The sequence below is a fragment of the Hippocampus bargibanti genome, linkage group LG16 (genome assembly GCF_051943395.1).
Source record: "Hippocampus bargibanti isolate YZ-2025 linkage group LG16, ASM5194339v1, whole genome shotgun sequence".
NCBI classification, from domain to species: domain Eukaryota; kingdom Metazoa; phylum Chordata; class Actinopteri; order Syngnathiformes; family Syngnathidae; genus Hippocampus; species Hippocampus bargibanti.
The window spans coordinates 14,853,674-14,867,635 of NC_142749.1; the positions used below are offsets into that span (position 1 = coordinate 14,853,674).

General features: G+C 39.7%; 1 protein-coding gene across 5 annotated transcripts in view; it reads right to left on the bottom strand.

Moving 5' to 3' along the window:
• Positions 1-2,430: 2,430 nt before the first annotated feature.
• The window catches only part of ncam1a (neural cell adhesion molecule 1a), a 172,117-nt gene continuing 160,585 nt past the window's right edge, over positions 2,431-13,962 (bottom strand). For 3 of the 5 annotated variants that reach the window (XM_089016838.1, XM_089016837.1, XM_089016841.1), the window contains 4 exons: positions 6,164-6,365; positions 5,957-6,073; positions 4,414-4,725; positions 2,435-2,558 (listed from right to left, as the gene is read on the bottom strand). In XM_089016838.1, the coding sequence (XP_088872964.1) occupies positions 2,450-2,558; positions 4,414-4,725; positions 5,957-6,073; positions 6,164-6,365 (740 nt within the window). In that variant the 3' untranslated portion in view covers positions 2,435-2,449. Of the gene's footprint in view, positions 2,559-4,413; positions 4,726-5,956; positions 6,074-6,163; positions 6,366-13,962 lie in introns of all 5 variants that reach the window. The other 2 variants (XM_089016840.1, XM_089016839.1) reach the window with 1 other exon arrangement.

A 13,962-nucleotide genomic window follows, 5' to 3' on the forward strand; every position in this document is an offset into this window, starting at 1 on the left:
CCCTCCCCCCATGTGACGCCTCCCCCCCAAAAACATCGGAATGCTAACGTCATGACTAAATCCGAAAAAAAGCTAACGAGGCAATCATGTACACAAATTCATTCACAATAACGGCAAAAAAAAAATGGCGATAAGTCACACGAATGATGTAAATACAGCAAAGCTTTTTTTTCTTCTTTTTTTTTTGCTCTTTTTCGTGAAGGCTGTTGTGAGTGAAAAATAAAGCTACAGTCCAACACAGTTCAATCCTATCAAATCTCGATGGTTTTTGTGTCGGGTGTGACGGAGCATGACAGGGCCACGCGGAAAAGAAAACGTGATTAAAAAAAAAATAGAATAGCCAGAGGCCATAGTCGCAATTTGACAAAATTTTGGTTTTAACGTTAAACAAAAAAAATCAGACGGACCAAAATAAGTAATCAGATTAGCTTTAGGGAGTAGTCCACTGCTCCCTGTCCAACCTTAGAGCAGGGACCAATCAAAGCAGAGGTTTGGCACCGCCACCTCTGGACATTAGGGATATATATAGGGCCAGAGCTTCCAGCACAAATTTAGTTCGCTGACGAAGCTTTTCGGATGAGGACCGAAATGTCCGACAACGGCTGAAGAAACATTTTAAAAAATGGAGAAAAAAATGGTTTTGTCTAATTTTTCATGTAGGTTTTTTTTGTTATATTTTTAATCAGACTGATTTTTTCTTGTCATGTCAAATTGTGATTGACAACTTGCTAATTATTTAAAAAAAATCGACTGTCATAATTTTTAGAATAACAACAGCTGTCATTCATTTTCTTATGCTTTTTTTATTTTTGAATTATGACTTTTTTTGTATTTTTGAGACACTTAACATTAATTTTGTAAAATTGTCACCATTTTCTCACATTCATGTCTAATTATGATTATTTTGTTAGCAAAATTTACAAATTTATCCGGATCAAATTTGGGTATTTTTCTTTCTCGTGACGTAACGAGTATTAAAAAAAAAAAAAAAACTTTTACGTCAAATTATGTCATTTTTTTTGTCATGTAAAAAGTGATTGACAACTTGCTAATTATTAAAAAAATCCACTGTCATAATTGTTATAACATCAATGGCTGTCATTCATTTTCTTATGCTTTTTTATTTTTGAATGATCTATTTTTTTTTGTATTTTTGAGACACTTAAAGGACAACCGACGCCTCCGGACAAGTTGTGTCCATCATTTGTAAAATCACTTCAAATGACTTCTACTGAGCACATTTTACAAAGATTCCACCCCATATAGCTATATTTTACATTTTAAGACTCACGTTGAATATTCAGGAAGTCTTGTTTTTGAGTTGGTGACGATTCCTGACGTGACGTCACGTCAGGAACGCCCCTGACCAAGAAAGCGACACACAATGCATTTTGGGTACTTTTTTCTGGTCTGAAAACTACGTGTTGATGGCGAAATTAGAAGAAAACCACATAAATAGCGCCATGGTTAATCGTTGTGTGTTGCACCAAGACTACTAGTTGATACTAGTTGACACAAATTCCCAGCAGACAAATCAGCCCATTTCCAACGGAGCTTGGGCGCCATCTTGTGCATTTTCTGTGACGCTACAATGGAGTTCTGATGGCTTGAATTGATACGGAAGGACTTTTTTTAATTGATGGCAAACATTTATGCTTTCCCCTTCAGAACTATTTGAATCATATTCATGGATGAGTAACAAGAAAGCATCTTCTCCAAATCTGAAGCCATTGTTTTGATTCGAGAGCAAGGAAAGACGTCCTTGCGTGACGTCACGAACAAGGGGGCGGGACTTTCTGAATCTCGGCATCTCCGAGGTCATTTTGTGGCAGTTTTGGGACATTTTAAGTCATTTTTATTGGTGTTTTTTGACTAAATTTAACTAAAAATATCAGCCTGTGTGTTTTGGGTATTTAGATGCTATAAAACGTTTTTCTGATGTTAGTTATAAAACAAAAACATGGTGTCGGTTGTCCTTTAACGTTAAGTTTGTTAAAATCGTCACCATTTTCTCACAGTGATGTCTAATTATTATTATTATTATTTTGTTAGCAAAATTTACAAATTCTGATCAAATTCGGGTATTTTTCTTTCTCATGACAACTTGAGTGTCACAAAATGATAACTTTTACGTGAAATTACGACTTTTTTCTTGGATCACGATGACTTTTTTTTTCTGTGACGGTATTACAACTTATACAATGATTTTATACCTGTAACATTAAAAACTTTTTCTTTTTTTGTTTTTTTTTGTACTTTTTGACAATTTAGTTTGGCCCCTCCCACTTCAGAACGGCCCTCACACGCGTCATCATTGACCGTTTTTGCTTTTCCGTTGCTCACCATGTAAAAATTGTCGGGATTTCAGTGACTGTGACCCTAACCCCCGCCCCCACTCCCCCAAAACCCCCCTCCCAACCAACCCTGACCCCCCCCTCGACCTCCCTTATTACGCTTTGCTCTCGTTGCCGTTGGTCTTCGGCGCCTCGTTCGGGATCGTCTTCACCTCCACCGCGGTGTTGTTAGCCTCCATCTTGATGTCGTCTTTCGTTTTATTGCTATGAGGAACACAAGTAAAGCTCCTGTTAGCTTTTGTGGGAAATTGACCTCCACCTCCCCCCCCCCCCCAACCCACTGCCCTCAACCCCTTTTTGGAAGTGTGTTTCACACATAATGGGATCACTGCGACACCCGGCGTTGATAATAAAGACATGGGAGACACAATGAATGAAAGAAATAGAGGATTAGTACGTTATAGAGCCTTTATAACCGCATACGCGTGGAGAAAATATGAGAATAATAGCGGATGATGGAAATCTGTTATCTTAGAAGGGAAGGGGGGCGGTATAAGCGAGGATAGTCTGTCGGATATGTCATCTACAATTGAGTACCTTATTTTGAGTCAAAAGTCGGAATTTTGAGTCAAAAGTCTGAAATCCTGAGTCAAAAGTCGGAAATCCTGAGTCCGAAGTCAGATTTCTGGCTTTAAAAGTTGGAATTTTGAGTTACTTCCGGGTTGAGTGATCGCTAGTGCGTGTGGCTGCCGCTGCTCACCCGCAGAAAAAGTCTGAAATCCTGAGTCAAAAGTCGGAAATCCTGAGTCCAATGTCAGAAATCCTGAGTCCAAAGTCAAATTTCTGGCATTAAAAGTTGGAATTTTGAGTTACTTCCGGGTTGAGTGATCGCTGGTGCATGTGTCTGCCGCTGCTCACCCGCAGAAAAAATATCCTGTGACTATAAAGTGTCCTTGAGAGTTTGGAAAGGTGCTTGAAATAAAATGTATTATTATTATAATAATTTTTAATTTAATTGTTGTACAAGTAATGCCTGAAATCGTTATTTAAAAAAAAAAACATCCCGCAACTAGCATAGCTTGATTAGCATTAGCGTGCACCGCTGCGCAGTAGTGTAAATTAGCATTTCAACATAAATTCCCACTCAAATGTGAGAAAATATATGGAAAACTTTTCTATATTTATATATTGTATTTGGAAAACTTTTTTTCATTCATTGAAGGTGCGCCTTATATATGGAAAACGTACATGTACGTACATCTAAAACTGTTTTTCCAACATAAAAACATCCCGCAACTCATGTTCCGTAGCCTAATTAGCATTAGCGTGCACTGCCACGCAGTAACGTAAATTACATGTAAAACAATTAAATTAAAGATTGTATATCTACCATATTTTCCAGTGTATAAGGCGCACCGGAGTATAAGGCGCACCCCCAATAAATGGTGCCTTTTCCAACTTTTTCCATATATAAAGCGCACCGGACTATAAGGCGCACCTTCAATGAATGAAAACAGTTTTCTTCTAAATATAATTTAGAAATATCTAAAAGTTTTCCATATATTTCCTCACATTTGAGTGGGAATGTATGTTGAAATGCTAATTGACGCTACTGTGCACGCTAATGCTAATTACGCTACGCTAGTTGCAGGATGTTGTTGTTTTGTTTTAAGCTGAAACACTTTGACGGACATGTTCCGAAAACCAAAACAAAAATGATGTCATGAAGGGTTTCCAGGTATTCTTAGCAGGTAAACAGAAGACGTGAAGTTGCGATGGGTTCGTCGATGACGTTGGACATGGAGATAGCGAGCGAGGTGGAAAATGATACTTCTGCACTGCTAGCATCCCGATTGCTAATTTAGGCTACTAGAAAAGTTAAATCATGAAATATGTACCCACGCCGTAAGATAATCTTCTACACGAGAGGTTACAACAAACTATTTTTAGTAATTCGTGTCTATTTTGTTTGTAGCAAACATTCTGAAGTGATGCTAAAGCTAGCTTGCAACACTTTGGCTAGCTTTGGATAAAAACATCCTTTTCAAGTTCTCGTTTTTGAGGCAATAGGATACTACCGGTGCAGAAGATACGAATGTAGAAATGCAAACGTTCATACTCATTTTGAGGGTGCGTGGCGGGCTCTGCGCTCAGGGTGTGAGGTGCGTCCTTAATCGGGCCTTCTACTTGACTTTCGGGGACCTCGGACTGCTTCTGCGGCCGCTCGCCGTTAGCCTTTATTAGCTCTGTGACCGGTTCGCCTTTTGGAGCGTCGCTCAAGTCAACCAGACGCCCAACGTTGGGTTGACTTTCTAGCGTATTCGACTGAGAGGCGGGGTGGCTTTCCTGGGGGTTGTCCTTGGCGTGGGGCGGGCTGATTTGCGGCGTGCTAAATCTCTCTGCGTCCGAATTAGTCGCATTGGCGATGGACCTGTGTTTTTTTTGGGGGTGGGGTTTGGGGGGTGTCAATGAGGCGGTTAAAGGTGAGGGATGGCAGCAGCAGCAGAAAAGTGAGGGTGGATTTTAAAGAAAGGAGGGGTAGTGAGGAGGAGGTAGAATTAAGGCTTAGTGTTGTATCTCAATAAGCCAAATGTTAGCAACACAAAACAAGCTTCAAAACAACTGTAAACATGTTTGGTATGGGACCCCTGACTTAAATAGATAACACATTTCTATATATATTTTTTGGGGGAGGGATTGGGGGGGGGGTAGCAGATATTTCAGTGTTTAAAAAAAATATGAAACAATTCTCCTAAATTCTGTTCCCCAACTCATACCAGGAATGCTAACTTTGGACACCAAGGCTAGCTCTAACCTTTAAAACGTCAAAAGTAAATTTGTTTTTTGGATTCTGCTTAACAAACTTCTGTTAAGAACACATTAGAACACACACAAAAAAATCAGGAATTGGGAGAAATGAAGCAAATAATTCATATACAGCGTGTCTGGCAGAGCCAGCTAGTTATCTCTATCCATCTAGCTAACGAGCTCGCTAGCAAAACTAGATGGCTGGCGAAACTAGATTGCTGGCGAAACTAGCTCGCTAGAAAAAAATACGTCGCTAGCAAAACTAGATTTCTAGAAAAAAATAGCTCACTCGCTAAACTAGCTCGCTAGCAAAACTATCTCACGAGCAAAACTAGCTCGCTAGCGAGACTAGCTCATGAGCAAAAACTAGCTCACGAGTCAAACTAGCTCGTTAGCAAAACTAGCTCACTAGCAAAACTAGCTTTCTAGCTAGACTAGCCCACTATCGAAAGTAGCTCGCTTGCTAAACTATCTCGCTAGCAAAAGCAGCTGGCGAGCAAAACTAGCTCGCTAGAAAAACTAGATCGCTAGCTAAATTATCTCGCTAGCAAAACTAGCTTGCCAGAAAAAAATAACCCGCTAGCTAAACTAGGTCACTCGCAAAAACTAGCTTGTGATCAAAACTAGCTTGTTAGCAAAACTAGCTAATTAGCAAAACTAGCTCACTAGCTAAACTAGCTTGCTAGCAAAACTAGCTCGCTAGGAAAAATAGCTCGCTGGCGAAACTAGCTCGTTATAAAAAAACTGGCTCGCCTGCAAAACTAGCTCGCTACAAAAAATAGCTTGCTAGCAAAACTAGCTTATTAGGAAAACTAGCTGGCTGATAAGAAGACAAGCATTCTATTAAGACTCACTCAGGTTCTGTCAGAGGCGTAGTCTCATTGGGTTCCGCGGGTACTACTCCGCCCTGGTTCTGTGTTGGCTCCTCCTCAGTTCTCACTTCAACAATGGGCTCCTTGGACTCGTCCTTTCTGTGAATACAAGAACATGTCCATCTTTTTCAAATCTATTATATCTGAAAGATGTTCTTGGTGTTTCTTTCCAGAATTTTTAGGTCTTACGTGAAGTTCGCCTTGCCCTCCTCAATGTCCTTGTTTTTGGTTCCCGGACCGGTTTTCCCGCAGAAGTTGACGGCAATGCACATGAGAAGGCCGCACTTGTTGAGGAAGTAGCAAGTGACGTCCACGGCTACTAGCAGGGCGAAGAAGACCACGATGAGGATGCCCACGATGGCGCCTGTGCTCAAGCCGGAGCCCGAGGCGCCTGGAAATGTGACAACCATAGGAAGGTCGGACAGGGAGGACAACAAATGGTTAAAAATGCCGCTAAGTATTGATGGCCATTTTAAAAATAATTGCTGTCAACTGAAAATGACATCATAGTTATTCGGCAAAAGTCAACAGAAAGTGACAAAATGGCCGCCGTCGCTCAGATGGTATTAAACAAAATGGAAGCGTACCAAACACATTTATAATCATAATAATAATACATTTGAATTATTAGCGCCTTGCAAAACTCTCAAGGTCACTTTACAGTCACAGGATAATTTTTTCTGTGGGTGAGCAGCGGCAGCCACACGCGCCAGCGTTCACTCAACCCAGAAGTAAATGGATAGAAAGCTAGCTAGCTAGCCAATAGATATAGAAAGGCATACATAAAGGCATATCCAATCCAATCCAATATCTAATAGCTAGCTAGATAGATAGACAGCCAGCTAAATAGCTAAATAGCCAATAGCTAGCTAGCTAGATAGCCGGCCAGGGAGCGAAATAGCAAATAGATAGTTAGCGAGATAGCTAGCTCGCGAGATAGCTAGTGGCCAATGAACTAGATAGCAAATAGATATCAAATAGCTAGCTAGCAAGATAGGTAGCTAGATAGCTGGATAGCTATTTGTAAAAACAATATTTTGGGTGATTGACTTCCCGTTTTAACATTTGACGAAAGAACTGTCGCCATATCCGAGGTCATTTTGAAGTCGTTTTTGGCCACTAACTCATTTTTATTTTTTTGCATTTGACTAAAAATATCAGCCTGTGTGTTTTGGATATTTCAGATGCCATAAAACGTTTTTCTGATGTCAGTTAGCAAACAAAAAAAAAATGGCGGTTGGTTGTCCTTTAAAGGTCATGTATATTGAGAACACCGGGGTTGCGGCGGCTAATGGTTTACATGGCCGCAGGACCCTCGTCGTCTACCGCGCTGTCACGATGAGTGATAGCCCCTCAATTTCATTTTTATTATTATTATTTTTTTTTTGCCGCAAATACATTTTCCGGCAACACACGCTCAATTGATTTCTAATTGGACATCTTCCTCTCCGTCGGGTTCCTATGCCTGGTAAACACACATATAAACGCGCCCCCCATCCTAGCCGCTTCATTTACATTTTAACAGCCGCAATAAATCATGCGATGAATGTACAGAAAAGGGGGGGGGGGGTAGGCGACGACGGCATAATAAAAAAACTGGAATAATAATAATAATACATTTCATTTCTCACCGTTCAACACCTTTCAAAACTCTCAAGGTCACTTTACACTCACGGGATTTTTTTCTGTGAGCAGCGGCAGCCACAAGCGCCAGCGTTCACTCAACCCGGAATAACTCAAATAGATAGAAAGCTAGGTAGCTAGCTATTAGCTAGCGAGCGAGATAGTTAGCTAATAGCTAGCTAGATAGCCAGCTAGCTAGCCAGATAGCTAATATACAGCAAATAGATAGCTAGCCAGCGAGCTAATATATTTATTTTTGTTGTCATTTTTCAGTTAGAACCACGAAAAAAAAAAAACACCCAAATAATCTGCGATGATTGCCAATGCGTTGTTCTGTTCATGTCGTCATGGTTACCTGTTATCGGGTAACACAAACTCGCGTGTTATGTTAACCTTTAAATGTGCCGTGAACTTAATTAGCGCGGGCGTTGATGGCGACTGCATTAATGACCTCATCCCCCTACCCTCCCTCCCACCACCTTTTCCAATATTAAAACCTTCATTTAGCAACTGTAGAAAATTTATTTGACAAACATTATTTGATAAACAGCATTTCATCACATTCCGTTGCATTAAAAAAACATACGGGAAAGACAGAACTAAACAGACCCATCTATGCTGTTCATTGAGTGGTCTTAACATTTCACGGAACACCGGTCAGTCTTCGCAGAGGATAAAGAAAGCATGACCGAGTCATTGTATTGTCTGTTTGTGCTCAATTTGTTGCTAAAAGGGTGAGAACAGCCCAACGTAGCGTCAAGCTAGCACACGGAAAGACTAAACTCTTTTTTTCATCAAGAACTGCCCTGGCTAGCTACCTAGGTAGCTAGCTATTTGCTATCTATTTTCAATCTATTTGCTATATATTAGCTATCGTGCAGGCTGGCTAGCTATCTGGCTGGCAATCTATGAGCAATCTAGTTGGCTATCTATTAGCTTAATAGCTATCTAGCTAGCTATCTAGCTGACTATCTATTTGCTAAATAGCTATATATCTATCTAGCTAGCCATATATTCGCTATGAATTAGCTAGCTTTTAGCTATTTCAGTTACTTCCGGGTTGAGTGAACGCTGGCACGTGTGGCTGCCGCTGCTCTACCCAAAGAAAAACTTATCCTGTGACTGTAAAGTGACCTTGAGAGTTCTGAAAGGCGCTTATAAATTGAATGTATTATTATTATTAAGCTAGCAACATAGTGTATCCTTTAGGTTAGCTAGCTTTAAATGTGAAAAAACGTTTTTCACTACTACACACCTCATTCTCTGCGTTTGATGTTTAGTTTGACGAGTAAACATTAAGAAGAAACAGCGATATAGATTCATTTTTGTCAGAATTGAGCCTGGTGCCATTTTGCGGCGCTAACCTCTGCCGATCATGAAGGTTTATGTAAGTAAATCTGAGATGTAATTTCCCATACATATATATTTTTAAAAAATCCTGACCGATAGCATCATGTTTATGACACATCCCTCCGGAATCTGATAAGCTACCTACTATCGTCTCGCCACCAAGTGAACGCTTCATTCGGAGGGAATGAATAGAAGCAACATTTCCAATTTGGACAAAAGAAAAATAGAAGTACAGTGAGACCTCAACTTACAAACTTTTCGTCTTATAAACGTCAAATTTATGAAAATTAAACCTTATAATAAGCACTATTTTCATAATACACACCCACCACGGCTGGCGGAGTGATCTTCGGCGGAAGCACACGACCGAACAGCACCAGAGGTTAAGTTACCAACAGTCCTTATGGAAGGTGACTCTCCTTCCATAAGCCATCAACAACCATCAAAAAGGTCAATAAAACTTTATTTTACAGCACAGTTTATTTCTTTAATTACAATCCTCATGTAATGTGCCTCTCTTTCCAAACAGCAATTCCCTTATACCTTCGACCTCCAACGCCATTCCATCAAGCCATAAATGACCATCACAAATGTAAATAAAGTGACTTTATGTTACAATTCAGTGTATTTCTTTCATTACAATACAATAGCACATTTATTATACATAGAATAAGGTATGTTGTGTGTAGTTTTAAGGCTTATTTAGTTGAAAAGTATATTTTATGCAAACACGGGAACGGATTATTCCCATTTTAATGGTTTCCTATGGAATTTTTTTTTTGAGATACACACTTTTCACCTTACACACTCTGTCTGGGAACCAATGAAGTTCGTAAGTTGAGGTCTCACTGTGCAGTGTATGAAAAGACAGAATGACCGAATGATAAATGAGTGACTGCGGATAGAAGCGACGACAACGACGGCGGAGGCGGCGGTGGCGGCTGGGAGGACGTCAAGCGACTTTCCAGGTTGACCTGAGCCACGCGACGTCCTCTCACCGAGGGAGAAGACCTGGAGAAAGGACAGACAGTTTTGGACACGGGGGGAGTGGGAGGGAAAACAACTCACATGTAGAAAGACGGAAGGACAAGGACAGAAGACAAAAAGACACAAATGCTAACGCCTAGCTAATTTGGTCGTCCGGGTGAGTTCGCAGCTCGTCTTCATTTATTTCTTTATCGATTTTGATTTCTCACATTAAAAGTCAGTTTCGGACGAAGGCGGGCGGCTTCTGAGATGCCCGCGCTAAATGATTGATGAGCGTCCAGGGGGAAGCAGATGCCCGAGTCTCCGCGTTCATTAGCGGGTGCCATGTTTTAATTAGCGAGACTGAGGAAACAGTCACCGGGCGCATCTGTTTGATTAAAAAGAAAATGTATACGGGCTTCACCGGCGCTCAGTTGTCACACTCACTTTTGTATGGCGTGCCCTCAACAAGCTAATTGGTTGTCGGTGTAACCGGGGGGGGGGGGGGGGGGGGGGGGGGATAAAATTAATACATGAAATATCCAACTGTTAATTAAACTTTCAGGCCAAGTTCCACCCATAGTAGGTGTTTTATTTTGGGAGGGAATTTTCGAAAACAACATATAATAAATACCTAAAGACTCCCATCAAGTTGCGATTATGCTAACTAACATTCTGATAGCTTCATTTTGAACCTATTGTAACTAAAAAGCTGGAGGGTGTAAAGCTTTGTCGCCCCCTATGGCGGAATACTGCATTACAACAATAGAACGATCAGTTTGAAATTGACCACCATTTTACTTTCTATTTTGATTTTTTTGTGATCCAGGTGATGGTAGTTCACAAAAAAATTCAATCATGGCAACGGGAGTCTTGTATTTCAAATTTGTTGTGTTGTTTTCCTAAAACGTTTTAAATACAACTTTGGCACTTATGCACTTAGCCAAACGGTATGCTAGGTTTTAGCCATTTGTCGACAGCTTGACAAATGGCTAAAAAAATCCATATTAATCGGCTCGCGGGGGGTTCGAGAGTGCATGAATGGGTGACTATAACATAATAAATACATAAAGACTCCCAGAATGCTGTGCTAATGCTAACCGACACATTGCTAGCCTCATTTTGAACCTATTGTAACTAAAAAAACGGATTCTCTGTATTCCAGGTGATAGTAGTTGACAAAAATCGAATCAAGTTAACCGCAATCTTGGATTTCAAATGTGTTGTGTTGTTTTCTAAAAACGTTTTAAATACAACTTTGGCACTTATGCACTTAGCCAAACGGTATGCTAGGTTTTAGCCATTTGTCGACAGCTTGACAAATGGCAAAAAAAAACCATATTAATCGGCTCGCGGGGGGTTCTAGAGGGCATGAATGGGTGACTATAGCATAATAAATACATAAAGACTCCCAGAATGCTGTGCTAATGCTAACCGACACATTGCTAGCCTCATTTTGAACCTATTGTAACAAAAAAATGGATTCTCTGTATTCCAGGTGATAGTAGTTGACAAAAATCGAATCAAGTTAACCGCAATCTTGGATTTCAAATGTGTTGTGTTGTTTTCTAAAAACGTTTTAAATACAACTTTGGCACTTATGCACTTAGCCAAACGGTATGCTAGGTTTTAGCCATTTGTCGACAGCTTGGCAAATGGCTAAAAAAATCCATATTAATCGGCTCGCGGGGTGTTCTAGAGTGCATGAATGGGTGACTATAACATAATAAATACATAAAGACTCCCAGAATGCTGTGCTAATGCTAACCGACACATTGCTAGCCTCATTTTGAACCTATTGTAAAAAAAAAATGGATTCTCTGTATTCCAGGTGATAGTAGTTGACAAAAATCGAATCAAGTTAACCGCAATCTTGGATTTCAAATGTGTTGTGTTGTTTTCTAAAAACGTTTAAATACAGCTTTGGCACTTATGCACTTAGCCAAACGGTATGCTAGGTTTTAACAATTTGTCGACACCTTGTTTTAAAAAAAACAACAACAAAAAACGTAATTGACGTCAGTGACTTTAACGGACATCTTCTGCACTCCAGCTCACAAAAACATATATAGATGAAAGAAAAAAAACAGACACTTTATTTCCACCCCGACAACGGTTACATTGAAACACACACAGATATGTAATTACAAAAAAAAAAAACATTTTCAAACCAAAATTATGCTTTTTTTGACAGTAACGCATGTAATTTTCTCACCCCTCTCTCCCTACCCCGCCGCCTTTACAGGATGTTTCTCCTGCTTTCTGGTATAAAGACAAGACGAGTGAAGATAATTTCAGTCCGAAAAGATTCTATACAGTACACACAAAACGTGATCATTTCATCCCCTCGCCTCCCCCAACCCTACCGCCATCTCGTCTATCCTTTCAAGGCATTTACTTGAAAATATTTCCGATGCCAAGTGGCGAGAAAAGTGGATTTGAATTCTATTTAATGTTCCAATTTGGAGTGGAGAGCCTCGCCTGCTTTTAACACATTCATAATGCGGGGGCTTGGGAGGCGGAGCCTCTTTTTGTGAATAGCCAGATTTGAGAGGGGGGGGGGGGGGCGGCGATGCACTTCATGCTCTCTTCATGCACTTAGGCCAAAAGAAGAAGAAAAATAAAAGCCTTTTTTTTCATTTCTTTCTTTTTTTTCCATTGAAACCTAGGTCGAGTATTTGCAGACATACAATCACACGATTCTCAAGTTCACACTAAGGCATTATGAATGTGTAATTCTGAACAAAATGTCACCCGAGATCCGACTTGTGACATAAACTCATCGATGGGGATGGGCACCATGTTATAAAATTATCCACCAATTCATGGACGAATAGCTTTATAAAAAAAAAAAAACTATTTTGGGAAAAGATCTTCTCTTCCGACGTAGGCGGCCATTTTGTGGATCTCATTAACAATCAACTGGATTCCTTGCGATCAATAAATGGATGTTGCCCATCCCTAACTTGTATCTCTTTAAAACCAGGGGTGTCCAAAATGTAACTCAGATTTTTACCATGTGTATATCGTCGCAAATTTCACATGTTTTATATCAAAAAAGGGAGGATTTTAATGTACAGTAATCCCTCGTTTTTCACTGTTAACTCATTCACTGCCATTCCCGAATTTATTCGGGAATTTAAAATATGACGTGGAGCGCCATTCCTGAATTTGTTATGGTTATGGTTTTTCTTGCGAGGGGGGTGCCGATAAAGGACTGGTCAGACCTCTGGCAATTTTTTTCCCTTGCATAAGAGGGCAGCATTTGCCTTTTGTCCATGTTAGCGCTTTGTTCCAGCTTCAGATGTTGTTAAAGCGCGATCAATATGGATGTATTGTATGTTGTACAGCCGCCCTCATTTCAATCTCAGATAACTCCAGACCTTTATAATTTAGGAATTAACTCTTTTTTTCTGATGCAAGAAGAGAGTCTAAAGTTTCTTACGCTGCATAGAATGTTCATGTCGTTTTAAAGCTCAATATTATGTGGTCCTCCAATTTGAGTGAAAATGACAAAAACCCTGGAGGTGAATGTGTTAATTCAGAAATGTATTCCATTTTATATTATTGATATGATATTGCCATTATTATAAAAAGATACATTTTTAAAGAGACAAAATTAGGAGAGCTTTTAAATCAGAGTTAATAAAAATAAAATAAAAATGTTTTGATCAATGTAATTAGATCTAATTAAATGGCACCAGCAAATTATTTAGATTTTTATAACACAAAAATGTATTTATAATTGCCCCTAAAAATCACTTTGGACACCCCCGATATAAAGAATATTTCTGTGTACTGAGATAACAAAAAAAAAATATATAAATAATAATAACAATAATCAGACAACACAAAATTCCCGCCAAAGAAATGTGATGCACATACAGAGCACCCCTTGTGATAACAATCATCAAAACAAAAAACATCTTGGACTTGTCATCTTGTTTGTGGCTGGACAAGGCTCCAAAAAGGCATAGAAAGCGAAATAGTGTGGATGTCTGACCCCCCCCCCACCCCCCCACCCCAAAAAAAAAACAAAAAAAAACAAC